We start from the raw sequence: 17701 nt of genomic DNA on the forward strand, positions 1-17701 counted from the left end.
ATGCGGCAAGGCGAGAATGATTCATCGTGAGCGAGCGCCACATGCTAGCACCGCAACAGCTTGCGGACTCTCCTGCGCATCCTCGACCAGAATTTGGCTCTGTTCCGCTTCGCACACGCCCGCCACCCGTCTTCCAGCTGCATCAACCAGGCCGTGTCGTTCGGGTCGTCCATGGCGCCCAGGTTGCGAAACGAAAGCAAGTGGATCTCGTCAAACGCCGTCGCCCTGGGCTCAGTCCCATTCCCTACTTCATCGATGGCATCATCCCCACCGCGACTGCAGCTCAACCTCTGACTGTACAGATACAGCGACGTGTTGCAGCCCTCGTACGACCGCGGGCACCAGAAGAACTCGCTGCACGCATCCGAGCACGCGTCCTGGCCCTTGGGGTGGAAGTGGGCGGTGGGGGCGCCGGCGAAGCGGAAGTCGTTGAGGCAGTCGGCGACGCGCAGGTGCGGGCACAGGCGGGCGTCGGCGGCGAAGACGGCGGCCAGCAGGTCGTGGTCGTCGACGCCCAGCCGCGTGCGGTCGTCGACGTCGAGCCGCACGTGCTGCCGGAACAGCTGCGTCGACTTGATGCTTTTTCCGTTGGTGCCGTGCGGTGGTGACTGGCACGGGTATCCGCGCGTGCGCTCCGCCGGGTACCGCTCCACCCCGACGCAGCCCTCGGGGCACAGCAGTTGGTGGTGGCCGTCGGGCGAGAGGCTTCGCTCGTCGCAGGCGCGCTGCAGCTCCGAGTGCGTCAGCCGCCGGTGCGTGCAGAGGCGGATGTGCGAGAGGGAGCCGGTGCATTGCCGCAGCTGCTCGGGCAAGTGGCGTTCGGCGTGCGAGAAGCAGCTCTTGGAATGCGCCGCCGAGCACGACGAGCACCACAGCTTCTGTCTCTTGCGCTGGGTCAGGCATTTCAGCTGCGTTTTGCGCCGGTCCCGCCACGAGCACGTGGTGAACGAGCAGCTCGTGTAGTCGTTGCCGCGCATGCCTGTCGAGGTGTTGATTTCTTTCGTCATCATCGAGCATCGGGACTCATCCTGGCATGCTACTCTCTTCTTGTCGTCTTCCATCGTTGCGCATGCTCGGGCGTTGTGCGAGTCCGGGGAGCGGGGTTGGAAGTGTTGAGTGCTAGAGGTGGACACGCCCAAATCATGCCTCAGCCCGGTTCCGACAAAACCCGTCTCTTTGCGAACGCCGCGCCGTGACATTCAAATAATATCAGATTCGTCGCTATCCCTGAGAACGGCCCACCGCAAGGGCCGTTGGTCAGACCACGTTCCCGATTTTCACCGCAATTCGCGCACTGATCTTCCTCGACCTGATCGTCGCTTCCCCTCCGAGACAATCTAAAGTCAAGCCCTGCCACTATATCTCCCACCGTCAACAACCCGTAGGTAGGAGCAACGCGTGTGTATTCTTAGTCAGCCGCAATGTCTTGCTTCGTCTACTACTCACGTCCTTTTGGTGTAGATACCCACCGCCTACCAATCCCCCAGTCAGAACTTCTCCAAGATTAATCCATGACCCCAATGCCTTGACATCTCTAAGCATGTGTCCTGAGTAAAAAACTCCAGCGGGGAAGGATCGACGTGCGCTGTGTTGCGTTGTCAACACAACATCCTTGACAACACATCGCCGAGCCGTCTTTTCCGCAAACTGCTTGCCCGAGTAGGAAGATGGATTAAACCTGCATGCTTTTCTGATCCCGAATTGGAAGCCGGTCAATATTGCAGGTCCCCATATATTCATGTCGAAGCACTTGTCGACAACGGAAGCATACTAATTCGGGTTTGCCGGTGTATTGGTACGCACCCCACTCGGTTGTGTGGCAGCTCGGCTCAGATTGTCGGCTGTTGGGGTTTCCAATCTTCTGTTTCTTTGCTCTTTCATGCGGGCTTCCCTCGATCGTGTAGAGTAGGGCATTCTGTTCTGAGACTCGTCGTGTGAACCATAGCTGATAAGAAAGATGGCCGAACGGTATGAACGCTGTCACTGGTCAGCCGAGACGGAGGACTGTGAAGAACGCCAGCTCACAGCAGAGAATAGAGCGCATCATGGCGTTGAAGGAGGGATATCATGTCGTAGCCACTTTACTCTGTACGTACCTTTTGGTCAAAGATGAGCTTCGGCGCATAATTCGGAAGAAGAAGATCTCATCAACGCAGCTAAAGTGTCCAGTACAGATTTCCTGGCGCATCAGGTCTGCAAGCATGAATGTTCATTCTCAGGCTTGTTACTCGCCGTCGTTGGACACTTTCGTCGAGAAGTGTTGGTAAGTGACTTGACGCTTGGATCTTGATGGGTCAGTAAGCAGGGAAGCCGAACGACGTATGAAAATTGTGAAGAGCTTGAGAGAGGTGGTAGACGACGTTGCAACGGTGGAGTGAGTCACCCGCTGTTTGAGCTGGGCAAGTGACTGAACAGCCCACCCCGTTGGATTCGGGATCCGGAGGGCTCCACTTCTCCGAGGGACAGCTGAGGAGCATTCACTACGGTGAAGCAGTATCCGCACATCTCCTGACCTCTTCATTCCAAAGCCGGAGCGAATGCTGTGCCGGTAGCACAAACAACTACCCACCCATCGCATACGAGAACGACGGCAAAGCTCCAGAGCCCAAATAAAACCCACGAACGACGAGCCGCAGACCGGAAAGCCATGCAGCTTATAGCACCATGATCACCCCCAACCTTTTCGCTCGTACGACGATCGCCTCCCAATCGGGCAACCGTTTCATTGTCGAGGTTTCGCTTAAGCCTCAGCAGACCCAACGCAGCGCCTTTTCATATCCAATCCCGTCCTTCCGCCGGTCATGCAAGCCGGAAATGACATGCATCCCGGGCTACGGGCATACGTCAACCGAGCAAAATCGAGTGGCCAGAACGAACGTACAAGAAACAACGCTCCCCTGTCCGAAATAGATGAAGGCGAGCGGAGTAGAAAGTACCCACCCGCCCAAGCATTCCACCAATCGCACGAGCCAGCCGCGTTTCAAACCCGCCGGCGGGCGACGGAGGAAAAGGTGTTTCTCATGCCGGGCCACACGGGCCGCGCACCGGGGCTTGGCGCCGTTTGATCTGCCGCTGCTTGTCGGCACCGGCGACGGTGGTGCTGTTTACTTGGCGATGGAGGTAGGTAGATAAGTAGGTTCGCAAGCAGCGGTCCAAGTTGCCGTTTGTCGAGCTTCCAGGTCTGAAGTTCCGTTTGCCTGTCACCTTCCTCCGCCGAAAACGAGACACCATCACCATGAGGTCGACCGGAAGCTTCGCTGCTGGCTTATTGCCTGTTTTGGCTAGCCTGAGCGCGACGGTGCTCGCTCACGGGTACGCAATATCCCCAACACATCATTACACACGTCAGCTGCAATCTCTCGGTTGTGGAGTCCGTCATCACGAAAGATGTTATTCGTTGTTTTTTTCTTTCGGCGGCGCGATGCTGACGGAACTGACGAAATCAGCCATGTCCAATACCACGTCATGAACTCGGCCACCTACACCGGCTTCCTGCCCGTCGCCACGCCCGACTTCACCGCGGACCCGCCCAGCATCGTCCGCAAGATCGGCGGCAACGGGCCCGTCCTGGACATCGAGACGACCAACATCACCGTAAGCAAAGCACTTCCCCCCTACATTTCCCCCACGCCTCCCCTCGCTCACCCCCTCAAGTGCAACGTCGGCGCCGCCCCCATCACCGCCTCCAACGGCACGGGCTCCCTCACCGGCGCCGTCGCCGCGGGGAGCAACATAACCTTCCAATGGAACGAATGGCCGCACAGCGGCCCGATCATGACGTACATGGCACGTTGCTCTCCCTCCTGCGGCACCTTCAGTGGTTCCTCGGGCGCCGTGTGGTTCAAGATCGACGAGTGGGGGTACCGGGACGGGACGTGGGGGTCGCAGAAGCTGGTGGACGACGGGAACGTGTGGCGGGCGACGGTGCCGGCGTGCCTGGCGCCGGGGGAGTACCTGGTGCGGCATGAGATTATTGCGCTGAGTGATTGCAAGACGGAGGGGAAGTGTCAGTTTTATCCGAGTTGTGCGCAGGTGAGGGTTGAGGGGGAGGGCGAGGTGGTGCCGGAGGGGGAGGGGGTGGTGATTGCGCTGCCGGGGGCGTATAAGACGGATGGGGTGGGGATCTTGTGGGATACGAATAAGCAGAAGCCGGCGGATTATGTTACGCCGGGGCCCGCGGTGTTTGAGTGTCCGAGTTGAGTGGGGGGATGGTGGTGGTGGTGGTGGTGGGAACGGGGTTCTTGCTTCTTTTGTGCATATGTAGTTGGTCACTTTTTTGTGGTGAGGTTTTGATAACATGATGATGGTGATGATGATGATGGAAATTGAAACGACTAGCTGGCAGGTCCTACTGGATAACAACGAAAGACTTTTTTGATCCATCCGCTCGCGCACTTCCCGACTCGTTTCCCTGAGGTATGCTATGTAAAAAAAGAGAAAAAGAAAGAAAAGAAAAGAAAACAGCCTACTCGCACCTTCCAATTTGTTAGTCGCACAAAACAAAGCCTCCAAACTCGCTCTCTCGAGCTACGATACAATCTGGTTGACAAAAGGAAACAGTCCAATCCGCCTCCCCACTCTCAACCCTCCTCACTCACCCTTCCCAATCCCAACCCCCTCAGAGCATGAACGCCACAACAGCCGCAACACCCGCCACACCAACGAGCGCAAAGTCCACCGCCTTCGCCATCGCACCGCCCGTGTACGCAACCGGCGTGCTGCCAGGCGTGCTACCGGGCGTACCAACGGTCCAGTTGGCGCCGCCGTAACCGAAGATGCCGACGGGGCGGCCGCCACCAGGCGTCGTCGTGACAGCCGGCGACTCGATGATGACGTTGTAGCTGCCGCTGTCGACGGTCGTCGTCGTCGTCGTCGCGCCGCCGGCGCCCTCGGTGGTGTCGGTGTCGGTGCAGGGAGTCGTCACGGTCACGGTCCAGTTGGCCGGGTAGCTGTGGTTGGCGTAGTTGGGGGCAGCGCTGCTGTCGTAGAAGGCTGTGTCGGAGTCGGAGGAGTCGGAGGCGGCGGCGCTGTCGTAGCCGGTGTCGTAGGGGAAGAAGGGGGGTGTGGTGGGGGCGGGCGTCGTGATGGAGCTGCTGTCGTAGGGGAGGGCGGGGGTGGTGATGGAGCCGCTGTCGTAGCCGCTGTCGTACGGGAAGACGGGGGTGGTGATGACGGTGGGCGAGGAGGAGGAGGACGATGAGGACGAGGAGGAAGAAGAAGTGGTGTTGTAGAAGGGAGTGCTGCAGATCAGGGGGCAGCTGGTAACGGTAATGGTGCTAGTGATGGTGATGGGAGAACGGGTGCGGCTGGAGGACGATGTCGACGACGTCAGGGTGGGCAGCGAAGTCGTGCAGTTGTCGGACGGGGTCAGGATGGCATAGTCGCTGATGCTGGCCGGAGGGTAGGGACGGCCATGACCGTGGAAGGGCGGGGTCACAGGGGCCGACAGCGAAGATGTCGTGCAGTTGTCAGATGGGATGACGATGGGAGAGCCGCTGATGCTGGCCGGAGGATAGACGCGGCTGTAGGACGACGGGGTGAGAGGAGAGACGCTGGCCGGAGGGTAGACGCGGCTGTAGGAAGACGGGATGAAGGGAGATACGCTGGCCGGAGGATAGACGCGGCTGTGAGACCCCGGAGTGGCGGGAGATATGCTGGCGGGAGGGTGGGGACGGCCGTGGCCGTGGCCGTTGCCGTGGTAGGGCGGGGTCACAGGGGACAGCGAGGACGTGCAGTTGTCAGAGGGAGTGAAAGTGGGCAGGGAGGTAATGGTGGACGAGTCGTCGCTGCATGGTTCAGTGGTGGTGGTGGTGGTGATGAAAGAGCCGCTGGGTGTCTCCGAGCCGTAGAAATAATCAAAGATGGTGGTGGAAGTTGCCTCGTCAGCGGAGCTGGAGCCGTAGTCGGTGATGGTAGAAGTCGAGTCATCAGTGGAGCTGGAGTCGGTGATGGTGGAAGTCGAGTCATCAGTGGAGCTGGAGACATAGTCGGTAGTAGTGGTAGAGCCGGCGTCGTCAGTGGAGCTGGAGCTACCGAAGTCATCGTAGGTGGTGGTGGAATCAGCTTCGTCAGTAGAGCTGGAGACATAATCGGTGGTGGTGGTGGAAACCGCGTCGGCAGTGGTGCTGGAGCTACCGAAGTCATCGTAGGTGGTGGTGGTGGAAACCGCCTCGTCAGTAGAGCTGGAGCTACCGAAGTCATCGTAGATGGTGGTTGAAGTCTCTTCGGCAGTGGAGCTGGAGCTACCAAAGTCATCGTAGGTAGTGGTGGTGGTGGAAACGGCGTCGATGGTGGAGCTGGAGCTACCGAAATCATCGAAGATGGTGGTTGAAGTCTCTTCGGCAGTGGAGCTACCGAAGTTATCGAAGATGGTGGTGGCAGTCGAGTCGACCTCGTCGGGGAGAGCGACGGCGAAGACCATCTCGGCGGCGAGAGCGGTGGCGATGAAGTACTTCATTTTGGAAGGATTGGACTGAGGAGCTGAACGGAAAGTGGAGTGAGTGTTGGATGGAGGGTGGAGTGAGTGTTGAAGTGATTGAATGGAACGAAGTGCTTGAAGCTGTAGATGAGATGAGATGAGATGCTTGCTGAGGATGTTGGTTTGAAGACCGGCAGATGGTTGGATTTATAGGATCACGTCGCGGCTCTTCAGGAATTGGCCAGCCACCAAGGCCGCATGTCCTGTGATAGTGGCGTCGTTGCTGTTGAGCCATACTTTGCGCAGGACCCCGAAAGCAGTGCACCAGCTGGGTGGGATTATCGGACTAGTGAGCGTTAGAGCTGCCAGGAACAGCCGGAAGCGACGTTTGCGGGGGGGAACGCGCGAGCCCCCATTCCGCCTTACAAGCCTAAAACAAATGCGTAACCCCACGTTTTCCTTTAGCTCGAGCTGCGCGGAGGGTCCCTGCCCTCACGAAGCCGAGCCGTAAATTCCTCCGCTAGTAAGAATGTGGGCTCAATGTTCATTCACTTTGAGTAGGTTTATTAAACGTACACTTTCAATCTACTCTTGCAAAGAGCTCTCCGCTTTCTTGACAAGGAATGATGGCAGCCCTTCATGTTGCATAGTGTTGAACGTTTAACTTGTGGACGAGATATTGTGTCTGCATGCGCCCTCTCTTCCATAATGCTTTCGGCGGGCCCTGTCAGCTGCTCAAATTTGAGCAAGTTTGATACTGGTTCGCCGAAGTAGGGTGGCAGCTTCGGAATGAGTTGAAGGTAGTGTTGTAGGATACTACTGAGGCTCACGGCACAATACCGGGAGTACGATCCAGCCCGCTGTGGAGGATCATCGTTGGAATCGTCCGAGGCATGTAATAGGATGACGACACGTGCAGAAGACCGCTTAGTCACGCAACTTGTTGGTAGCCGAGTTCTTCAGATTGTGGGCAGCGAGTGACATCGCTCTATTTTTGAAGGTTGTTGTCTGGTGTTATCCGTATAGACGTTAAATGCGAACATGGTGCATGGCAAGAGGACGGTTTTGGTTGTGGGTCGCGCTGATTGGCGGCAAGCACTAAAGTGTCGGGTCGAGTGGTCGAATCCACTCGCGATCTCGGTAGGGCAGCACTCGTTGTATTTGGGTGTGCATCTCCGCTCGAATGATTGATTGTCATGAGACTTCTTCTGGCAGCACGAGATCAAGATATGTGACGCGTTGTCTGAGCGAACTAAGCCAAGATTGGCAGGTGCATCTACTGTTGCGTGGCCCGCATCACTACCTTGCAAGAGTCTACCCATGCATATATGACGTGACAAGAGGATATAAATTGATAAGAAATACTTGAATCTCTGAAGTTTTGAGTCTGTCTTGTCTTATGAACATCGGAACTCATATCATTTATTTTCGACTCAAACTTTTGTTTTTCCAAACATCTTCAACAAGGAATAGATAACAACATCAAATAAATTTCACGGCCTTCAACATGGCAAATGTGAGATTAAGACCTAACCCATAATTTTCTCCTCAGCTCGAATATCTTGACTATTAGCAACGAAATATTATAGCTAACGTTACGTTTCCTTTATCCAGTTGGATGGTGATTCCGCTGCTCGTCTCACGCGACACTCCAACCCCAGACTTGTACGTCATCCATGACAACCACCGAAGAGCAACACGCCAGGAAACATTTAGAACAGTTACACCCGTCTCCAAAACAGCGTCTCTAATATTAATATAGCCTGCACAAGCTTTCGAAGTCGGCGACCGCGTTCAAATCGTGGCCGACGCTCAGCCGCAGAGCTACGAGATTACCGACGCATACATCAACAAGGACGAACGCGTCTGGATGTACTCGTTGAAAGCAGAGGGCGCTGACGAGGTCAAGTCGGTGAAGGAGGGCGAACTTGAGCGATGAGGGCCGCACACGTATTCAAAGAAGGTGGGAATATGTAATTTGGGTATCTCAATAATATCTACTACCTCCGCCATCGCCTGCACGCTCGCGCACGTTGCATTTCACGCTTTCGTATCCCTCAACAGTCACTAAGCCGCAAAGTCGCCACAACTGTCGCGTGGCCGTGAACCGTGGAACCGATTACTATCGTTATACGGATAGTTTAGTGGACGCAACGGCCACTAGTCATCCGCGCCGCCCCATATTTCGTACCTTGCTCGGGAAAAGTATGCAAAGCCATGATTGATTGACAGATTGTTGTTGAGGCTGCGTACCGAACCAAGTGAAAAGCACGCAGTCTTCCTCGCATCCGTCTCGGATCTTGGCAGGCACACCTGTCCTCACTCTTCGTCGCTCTCGCTCTCGCTCCCCAAGTCCACGATGGTACTCTCCATTGTACTCTCCATTGTCCCGTCATAGCCCACGCCTGACGATCTGCTGGAGCCAACGCCTTGATCTCGCGAGACACCGCTGACCCGCTCAATCTTTGGCACGACGCGCTGGCTCGCTGGCTCGTCGATATCGGCGTAGCCATCCACGTTGTCAGAATGTATCATCTGCACCTGAGAGTTGTCGACATTGTCGTCGTCCTCCCCCTCTTGCCGCGCCTTTTGTATCCGTCGGATCTTGCGGATGAGGGAGGGATCGGGTCGTAAATCGTCTTCGGTGAGCATCTAAGAGGGTCAATCAGCTGCATCCAAGCATTGAACCGCAGCACTTACCTTGTCGCATCCGGGCTGCGGACACTGAATCGTCCTGAGACCGTCCCTGGCACCCCTCCGGTTGCTACCTCCGGTGAAGGCATTGCTCTCTTGCAGGAGTCCTGCAATGTTTGCCCTCTCAAAGGTATGCGGACACTTTGTGCTCGTGACGGGGTCCTGAAACTCCAGGAGGCTGAGGGGGCACTTCGTGCTGATGCGTTCGTACGCAACGGCGATGTCATCGTCGGAATCGTTGTCTCGAACCTGAGTAACGCCTGGCGCTGGGGCGCCCGCGCTCGTGAACCACGCTTCTGGGCGTGCGAGCGGTGGACCTTCGCCGTGGGGATAGGCGCCGTCGTGGACAGCGCGCTTGAAACCGACATAGTCGGCATGCTCGGAGTAACGGTTCGGTAGTGACAAGGATTGATATTTGTCCTTCTGGGCTTGGTATCGCTCCTCGAAAAGGTCCTTGGGCACGAGAGCCTGCACTTGCTGCTGTGTCTCGCCGGGAAGAGTGGGGTCGAAGTCGGTCATGTCGTCGTCGTCGCCGTCGCCTCGGCGCTGGGTTTGGGTCATGCGCTGGGATGCCGAGGCATTGGCGACGGCGCGGTTCTCGACGTGGGAAAGCTCTTCTTCTAGGGCACCGGCGAAATGCTGGCCATCAATGGTCTTGCGCACGGCTTCCTCCATGCGCTTGGTCATGGCAGTGACGCGAACATCGAATTGCTCAAGGTGTTGTGCGCGTTGGCGGTCCACGTCGGTCAACGAGTCGGGGTACTTCTGGGTGCGCTTGACATGGCGGGCCTTGCGGTCGGTCAGACGATAGTTGATGGCGTTGGCATTATCGTTCAAAGCCTGCGCGGCCTGACGAAGGTGCTGCTCTAGCTTCTGGTGCTTGTGATCTCTCAGAATGCTGGCCAAGGCGCGCTGGCTTTGGGCGTTGAGCGGGTTCTCAGGCGGCTCGTAGGGCGGAAGGTCCTTGATGGCGGAGGCGCTGGGGTCAGCAGTGGATTGCCGTGCTCTTGCAGACATGGCTGAGGTCAGGATTGTGGATGAAGGTGCGGAGCGATGGCCGCAAAGACGCGCAGCGAGCGGGAAGACGCGTCGCAACTGCGCTAGCCTGATGTGGAATAGCTCGGCCCTGCCACCATCCACACCTTTCACACGCCTCTCTTCGGACGGCTTCACCATCCACTGGCCCTCATCGTATTTCCGCCACGTGCTCCTACCATGCATCACAATGCGCCGAGTACTTGGCACCATCAACATGCGCATTCCACTCTTGGCACGCCAACCATTCCTCTGAATCAACATTCACTATATATGAAGTAGAGTAAACTGACTGAACAGCCTATACGTGTTTCATCGTGCTCGGCTTTGATACATGGCGACGACGGAGTGGACCGAGTGCGGTCTCAGCAGCCTGGCCGACGCCGTAGACGCCTTCGCAATCCGCGACATCCAACACACGCCAGCACCAGCTCACCCGCCCCCATCGCCTCTCCTCCGTCTCCCCCGCGAGCTCCGCGACCAAATATACCGCCACGTCCTCGTCGAGCCGCCGTACTGGCACAAGCTGCACCAACCCTCTTGCCACCTCAACCGCAACCGCGAGGCCCGCGGCACGACGCCCACGCCCTCCACCCTCATCGCGCCACCCGGAAAACGCTTCGCCGACAGACGCGCCGCCACCTCCTGCGCCTGCGCGAAGCGCGACCTGGCCCTGCGCCTCGCCTGCCGCCAGCTCTACGTCGAGACGGCTTCCGTCTTCTACGGCGGCGGCGGCGGCGGCGGCAACGCCTTCTTCCTCCGCGACCCGCTCGCGGCGGTGCGCTGGATGCGGCGGCTGCCGCCCGCGGCGCGCGGCCTGGTGCGGCGGCTCTGCGTGCTGCACCGGGGCACGACGATGCCGCTGGCGGTGCGCAAGGCCGCCCTCGCGCGCCAGCTGCAGCCGCTGCTGCTGACGCTGACCGGGCTGCGCGAGCTGTACATCGACGACCACGTCCTGGCCTGCAAGTACATCTACCGCGACCACTTCGCGGGCGGCGCCCCCGTTGCCCGCGACGCCCTGCCCCCCGGCCTGCGCTCGCTGCGCGTCGTCCACGTCGATGTCTGGCACCACCACCACCACGCGCAGCGCAGCACCGCCTGCCCCGTCTGGCAGCTCCGCGACGTCCCGTTGGACGGCGAGTACCTGTGGCGCGACGCCGCAGACATCGGCTGGGCGTGCTCTTTCGACATGCGGGGGCCGCTCCGCCGCTTCTTGAGGGCGCGCGGCGGCGGCGTTGCGAGGAGGCCGGCGGCGGAGGCGGAGGCGGAGGCGGAGGCGGTGCCGTGCGAGTGGGATGGGGTCCCGGTGCGGGTGAAGTTGGACCGTCGGACGTTGGGGTGGGACGAGGCTTGGGTGTTTGGCTTGCCCGTTGCAGAGGGGGGTACGTGGTGACGGGGGGCGCTGAGGGAGAGGGAAGGCGAGGACGGGGCGGCGACTAGTGGTGGGGAGGAGCATCTCTCACGGCAGTGAGCGAGCACGGTGGGGTTGGAAGAGCGGACGGGATTGTGTAGGTGCGTGCTCGCAGGGGACTGTCGTGCAGGAGGCAAGATCGCGTAGGGCTGACCGCAGATGCCACGAATCTTTTATTGAGGCCAGCTTTGATGGGGAAGGTGGTGGGAGGGATTGACCATTGCATCGTGACTACTCATCTTTTTTTTCTGGTAGAGCATAATGAGAAGCCTTCTTTAGAACACATGGCCACCCTCTGTAGTGAGACGAATACTGTTCCTGAATTTGTTAATCAACAGTAGTCATGACCGACCGACCGACTGGCTTTCCGAAAGAAGCGATATCCCGATCACTCATTGATGAATTACTCTGACATCGTTACTCATCAATCTTTACATCTGCACATGGGAAGTGTGGAATGGCCACTTTTGATTATGCCATAGTTGCTGAGCTCGTATGTTTGGATAGAACCTGGAAAAGCGGTGCTTTTGAATGACAAGAATAACATAGCGTACATGGCTTTTTTTAATTCATGTGTCATGGATTGAGTGACATGTAGCGAAGTCACGTCATGCCATAACTGTAGGAGATTGACTCATGAGCATTGTCCAGGGCACGCGAGCAGAAGTGCTTCAATGCTTCTCCAGGAGGATGACCTCCAGCGCCATGAACACCTATCAATGCTATACTAAAAATGCCAGCCTAATTCAAAAGCACCGATAGTTTTATGCACACACCATCACCACCCTAAACCATCCTACTCAGCTATCAATCGCAGCCAGGAACTCCCCTCTGCGTCTACATCTGAGTCTGCCATGTTTTCTCTCCAGCTGCTTCCTCTCCAAAGGATGGCCACCCCGCAGCGCCCTGTCATCATCCTCTGTCCATACGCCCGGTTCGTCCGGAAGCATCGCCAAACCCACGCTGCTCCTTCTCCCCTTCTTCGACTTGTTCGCCGTGTTGACCCGCATCCACCTGAGCACCGCGTCCGCCGTAGCCGTGCTGTTGGAACATGTGGCGTGCAGGGCGATCAATATGTGCTCTTCGGGGAAGTTGTAGGGAGGCGCGAGACGCGAGCGAACGTACGTCTCGGCTTCGGCTGCGGTGGTCAGGTCGAAAGTGGGCTCGGTGGCCATTTCGAAAGACGTCATGACGGTGCCGCCCGAGGAGCTGGTGGGGCGCGTGTGCTGCTTCTGCTGACTTGGCGTGGACTTGCCGGTCCGTTGAGGGGTATATTTTACTGCCGGAGGTCGCTCTTCCACATATTCGTCCAAGTAAGAGGCTGGTACGGAAGGCTGCCGTTTCTCTTCGGCATCGGCATCTCCCTGGGCAAGCTGTAGCCACAAGTCTTCCTGTCCTCCTTGCTCCTCTTGCTTCACTTGCTCCTCTTCGTCCTGTTGCTCGTGCTCCTCTTGCTCCTCTTCCTCCTCCTCCTGCTCCCTTTCGTCTTCCTCCTCTTCCTCCTGCTCCTCTTCGCTTTCACTTCCATAATCACTCTCATTCTCGCCTTCAATGAGCTTTTCAGACACGCCAAGCTCGTCGAGCTTGTCACCGACTGCCAAGACAGCTTCGCTCTCAGGCAGATTCAAATAATGCAGTGTGTGCATTGCAAGGATATCCAACAGAGTCATGTCATCTTGTTCCTGTGGTCCGTCTGGTTGCGCTCTGAAGAACTCCAGCAAGTCGAACATATCTCCATCACTAAGGTCTTCTAACGCATTCCGAATGCGGAGCTCCTCCGATGGCTGACTTCCAACGTCACCTTGACTTTCTTCATAGACAGTGAACCCTGGATGAGACTCGTATTGCTGTGTCTCCGCAGGGGGAGTATTTGTGGGCGATCGTGACGAGCGGGGGCTGAGAGAGGCGTTGGCTAGACTATCTTGAGGAGCTCGGGCAGGGCTTTCGAGAAATTTCTTGCTGGGCGACACCTCAACACTCTCCTGTACAGAAGTAAAAGAATTCTCGGCATCAATGTGGCGTCGTTTGGACAACGGGGTAGCCACTTTATCCTCGCCTTGATCCGGCTTAGTATCTTCCCGTCGCCGTTTCCCCAAGGCAATGGTTGAAGGCCTTTCGGTGGCTGTAGAATTGGGGATTGATGGCTCCTCTGGAGCTCTAGCCATGTTGGTTCCTGGCTCTGCGGGTGTGACATCTGTTCTCGCTTCCTCTTCGTTGTTAATGCCGTTATTCAATCCCTCTGGCTGAACATCTTTCGCCTGCTCCTCTTCAGTGGGATCCTCCTTGATTTCTGGGTCGGGTGGGGGAAAGCTCGGGAGAACGGTTTTTCTGTAGTGCTCGATCCAATTCGTAACCGTCGCGGTGGCGCGATTCTGCTCAATCCACTCGTTCCAAGCCTCGTCATAGGCATCAGCTCTGGCTGAATTCTTGAGCAGGTCTGCATAGATTGGCTTCACAAAAATGTCAAAGTATCTTGCCCAATCCGCACCCGAATGTGGTGGATTTGCTTTGGCAAATTCCCCCCAAGCTTCTTCAAGACGTCCATATGGAACGTCCATGACCGAGTCCGCAGCGCTGAAGATCATATCAAATTGATCAAGGGTGAAGACGGCCAACTTGGACGTGGGGTGACTAGTCTCTGGTTGCTTTGTGGTCTTCTTGGGGCTTTTGCGGGAGGGATGAGCGGGCTGGACGTCGGATGGCGGCGACGGCGGGGGGTTCACGTTAACGGTTACGGTTCGAGGGTTTTTTTTGCTGAGAGTTTTCACCCAGCGATCGCGCCATGATTGCCAAGTGTGATTGCCATTCTGCGTGTGTTAGTGGTGCAGCCATCTCAATGCGAGGTGTCGGCATGGGCGCACCCTTCGCTCCAGGTCCTTGTATACCCCGTTGCCATTGATGCTACGTCCCTCGGCCTCGCACTTCTTGACCCACGCATGGAGCTCATTGTCATCGTCGGTGGTGAATGGTGTGCGTCCGTGGCGAGCAGGTTGCGCAGAGCCAGCGTCGCGGACAGAGCCACGGGGCGCACCGCATTGGAAGTCGTCGGGATCTTGGAGTGCCTGGAGTTTGATTGACTCGTCGATGAATTTGTAGGAAGTGCCGCCCGGAGGTAGATCCTTGCGCATGTAGTCGACGATCAGGTAGTCGGCGTGCTTCTCGAGCGGGACGACCTCGCCGCCGTTGTATTTGACGCGCGCGATGTAGTCATTGCGCATGGGCATGCGCTGGGCGACCCAGAACTTCTTGCCGGCAAACAGGTCGCCGTAGACGGGCGGCTCGCGGCGAGTGTCGGTGATGACGAGCATGGTGCCCGGGCGGCGGATGCAGAGGCAGGCTCGGGGCGGTGGGTGTGGTTGTGCGGGGGACGCGTCGCGAGAGCTGCGCACCGGCTCGACGCGACTCGCTCAGGCAGGAGTGAGTGACAGGGCTGCGACACGGCCCCGAGCTTAGTGCTCCTCCCTGCGGGCCGGCTGGTTGCGGCGGTGCAGCGCTCCTGCTCCACCACCCAGGCGCGCCCATCTCCCGGACTAGCCGACCACAAAATGAGCCGCGCGTTCCGCAGCGCAGCCTCTCCTGAGCCTCGTCAACTCTGCCGCCATCCCGGACGACTCCACGTTATGCGCATGCTTTGAACCGTACAGCGTGCAGCAGCTCCCCGCCCATGCCCAAATCATGGAGGTTCCTCCGCTGCAGCATATCGTCATCGCCATCGCCGCTCTCTCGTTCCTAGTCTTCACCGTTTTCTTTGGCCGTCTTCCCGTCTTCCGGTGCGTCCACTGCCCGCCCCAAGCCCGCCTCACAGCTAATTGTGCAGCAAAACCCCGATCGGATTCCTGCACCGCTTGATCTGGGTGCACTTCCCCGCCCTGCTGCGCCGTCTGGACGGCCTCGTCACCGGCGGCCGCATTCACAAGTACACCACCCGCACCTGGCACTACCTGCTCTACGAGAAGCATCCCCTGGTCCTGGTGCGTATCCACCGCCCCGCCGCGCTGCCCGGAGAGTGCAAGCCTCCGCGCGTCTGCTAACCCAGCCAGATCTTCTTCCTCGGCCTGCTCACCGCCGCCTCGGGCCTGCTCCTCTTCAACGCCTACACCCGCTTCCCCGTCTACCACCGCCTGCTCATCCCGCTCGTGCTGCCCGCGCCCTATGTCTTCACCTACCTGGCCGCCACCACGCGCCCCAACACCGCCATCAATGCCGCGAACCACGCCTCCCAGATGCAGGCCTACCCGTACGACCACATCCTATACCACCCCAACATGACGTGCCGCACATGTCACCTGCCCAAGCCCGCGCGCAGCAAGCACTGTCCCATCTGCAAGACATGTGTCGCGCGCATGGACCACCACTGCATCTGGGTCAACAACTGCGTCGGCCGTGAGAACTACCGCTGGTTCCTCGCCCTGCTGCTGAGCACCACGCTCGTCCTCCTGTACGGCGCCTACCTGGCCCTGATTGTCTATCTGTATCCCCAGGTCTACGACCGCTTCACCCACTACGACCATGCCTTCCCCGCCGGCCTGCTCAGCGGCTGGGCCCCGTGGAAACTGCGCCTCCTGGGCTTCCGCGAGGACCTGAACACCGTCATGGTCGAGAGCATAAAGGTGGGCGGCTTGAGCATTCTGGGCGTCGGTCTTTTGGCTGCGCTTACCTGGCCTCTTCCCCTCGGCTTGCTGGCCTACCACGCATACCTGATCTGGGCCGGCATGACCACCAACGAGGCGAGCAAATGGGCCGACCTGCGCGACCAAATGCGCGACGGCCACATCTATGCCGGCAAGCTCTGGAGCTCCTCCAACTCCAGCGAGCGCCCTACCAGCCAACGTGGCCACTCCAGCACTCGCGGCGGCCGCTACGCCCATTCCCGCGCCCGCGCCACCTCCAACAGCTTTGCCGAATTCGGCTTCACGTCCGGCGAAGTCGGCAGGCGCATTGCCCGCGAGAACAGTCAAGCCGAGAAAAACGCTGGCTCGGACAGCGGTTACGGCTCGGATGACAACAAGATCCATGCCAGCACCAACACGACGCGTTGGCCCAACAGCCCCTGTCAGGTCCTTGTCCGAACCGGCGACGGCGAGCCCCCTCGCGAAGTTCCGCAGCAATTGACGGGTCTTGTGGACGAAGAGAGCTGGAAGCGCGTGTGGCGTCTCGCCGACATTGATAACATCTACGATCTGGGATTCTGGGATAACCTTGAGGATGTTTTGCAAGGGTAATCGACTAATTCCAACCACCAAAAGAACCGGGTCACTACACATAAAGAAGCCAGTCGATCATACATACATCGTACATACCAGCTTCTCATACATACATACGACACCACCGCAGGTAAATGCTAGCCAGCAAAATCCAGGTCAGTCAATCGGGTCAGTCACTCCTTAAAATCACTTGTCTTCCATTGCATTTGTACATGTCTGCATCAGAACGGCGCATGGGATCAGGCGGCAACACGCTTCCTTAGAATTATGTCTTGGTCTTCCAGCGGACCGTTCTTATTTCGTTTCTTGCTCATCTCTCCTTTGGCGCGGCGTTCTGGCGGGACCTAGATCGCTTGTTTGGTTTTGTTCGTTCGTGTGTTATTATCATTTTGTCCGTTTTTGTCCTTATTTTCTCCTGTTTGTACTCTTTTTTGCAAGCGTCATCGTTTGCGTTTGACCTTCGTCACCTCTCTCTGTCTCTTTTCCTTTACCGCGGCATCGCATAGACCGGCTCAACGGCTATGTCTTGATTTTCCTTTTTTTTTCTTATTTCCTGCACAGCGTTTGCGAGAGACGTAGGACTGCTCGCGGTGGTCATCATCATCACCGCGGCGGCCGCACGTACTACAGCAAACCGTTCTCATTATTGTAAGTAGCATGGATAATGCCCTGTTTCGGTATATACGTACGTAAACAGCAGGCATGTCCTCTGCCGCGAATGGGAATGAAACGCGTTCTGGATGTGTGCTCAGACTTTTCCGTCGTGACCATCTCAATTCGAGACCATATGGATCGCTCGACGCGCGCGCGCGCGCGCACCATCAGCCCTGCGTCATCAGCGACACCCCAAAAAAAAAAAAAAACCGTATCGCCCCTCCCGCTGCCCGTTTCCGTCAAACAAAAGGGACCAGGCACCGCCGCAAACGGCTCCCACCAACT

The 17701-nt window shown here is 57.8% G+C and overlaps 8 protein-coding genes across 8 annotated transcripts; 4 read left to right on the forward strand and 4 right to left on the reverse strand.

Annotated features, from left to right (window-relative positions):
• Window positions 1-44: 44 nt before the first annotated feature.
• On the reverse strand, window positions 45-1027 carry SLS55_002775 (uncharacterized protein; the record flags this gene model as incomplete). Its single annotated transcript, XM_066774255.1, has 2 exons — window positions 45-979; window positions 1024-1027. The coding sequence occupies 2 exons, from the start codon at window positions 1025-1027 to the stop codon at window positions 45-47; spliced, it is 939 nt and encodes a 312-aa protein (XP_066634374.1).
• A 2208-nt stretch (window positions 1028-3235) lies between these two features.
• On the forward strand, window positions 3236-4200 carry SLS55_002776 (uncharacterized protein; the record flags this gene model as incomplete). Its single annotated transcript, XM_066774256.1, has 2 exons — window positions 3236-3240; window positions 3447-4200. 2 exons carry the CDS (start codon window positions 3236-3238, stop codon window positions 4198-4200), a joined length of 759 nt encoding a protein of 252 aa, XP_066634375.1.
• A 418-nt stretch (window positions 4201-4618) lies between these two features.
• Window positions 4619-6457, reverse strand: SLS55_002777 (uncharacterized protein; the record flags this gene model as incomplete). The annotated part of the gene is made up of 1 exon (XM_066774257.1): window positions 4619-6457. The coding sequence occupies one exon, from the start codon at window positions 6455-6457 to the stop codon at window positions 4619-4621; it is 1839 nt and encodes a 612-aa protein (XP_066634376.1).
• A 1468-nt stretch (window positions 6458-7925) lies between these two features.
• On the forward strand, window positions 7926-8357 carry SLS55_002778 (uncharacterized protein; the record flags this gene model as incomplete). Its single annotated transcript, XM_066774258.1, has 2 exons — window positions 7926-7934; window positions 8181-8357. 2 exons carry the CDS (start codon window positions 7926-7928, stop codon window positions 8355-8357), a joined length of 186 nt encoding a protein of 61 aa, XP_066634377.1.
• Window positions 8358-8737: 380 nt separating this feature from the next.
• On the reverse strand, window positions 8738-10129 carry SLS55_002779 (uncharacterized protein; the record flags this gene model as incomplete). The annotated part of the gene is made up of 2 exons (XM_066774259.1): window positions 8738-9070; window positions 9119-10129. The coding sequence occupies 2 exons, from the start codon at window positions 10127-10129 to the stop codon at window positions 8738-8740; spliced, it is 1344 nt and encodes a 447-aa protein (XP_066634378.1).
• Window positions 10130-10481: 352 nt separating this feature from the next.
• On the forward strand, window positions 10482-11540 carry SLS55_002780 (uncharacterized protein; the record flags this gene model as incomplete). The annotated part of the gene is made up of 1 exon (XM_066774260.1): window positions 10482-11540. One exon carries the CDS (start codon window positions 10482-10484, stop codon window positions 11538-11540), a length of 1059 nt encoding a protein of 352 aa, XP_066634379.1.
• Window positions 11541-12358: 818 nt separating this feature from the next.
• On the reverse strand, window positions 12359-14866 carry SLS55_002781 (uncharacterized protein; the record flags this gene model as incomplete). Its single annotated transcript, XM_066774261.1, has 2 exons — window positions 12359-14365; window positions 14420-14866. The coding sequence occupies 2 exons, from the start codon at window positions 14864-14866 to the stop codon at window positions 12359-12361; spliced, it is 2454 nt and encodes an 817-aa protein (XP_066634380.1).
• Window positions 14867-15233: 367 nt separating this feature from the next.
• SWF1 (palmitoyltransferase swf1) lies at window positions 15234-16780 on the forward strand (the record flags this gene model as incomplete). Its single annotated transcript, XM_066774262.1, has 3 exons — window positions 15234-15328; window positions 15376-15529; window positions 15599-16780. 3 exons carry the CDS (start codon window positions 15234-15236, stop codon window positions 16778-16780), a joined length of 1431 nt encoding a protein of 476 aa, XP_066634381.1.
• Between the last annotated feature and the right edge of the window lie 921 nt (window positions 16781-17701).

This window comes from Diplodia seriata, assembly GCF_021436955.1.
Source record: "Diplodia seriata strain FDS-637 chromosome Unknown scaffold_3, whole genome shotgun sequence".
NCBI classification, from domain to species: Eukaryota; Fungi; Ascomycota; class Dothideomycetes; order Botryosphaeriales; family Botryosphaeriaceae; genus Diplodia; species Diplodia seriata.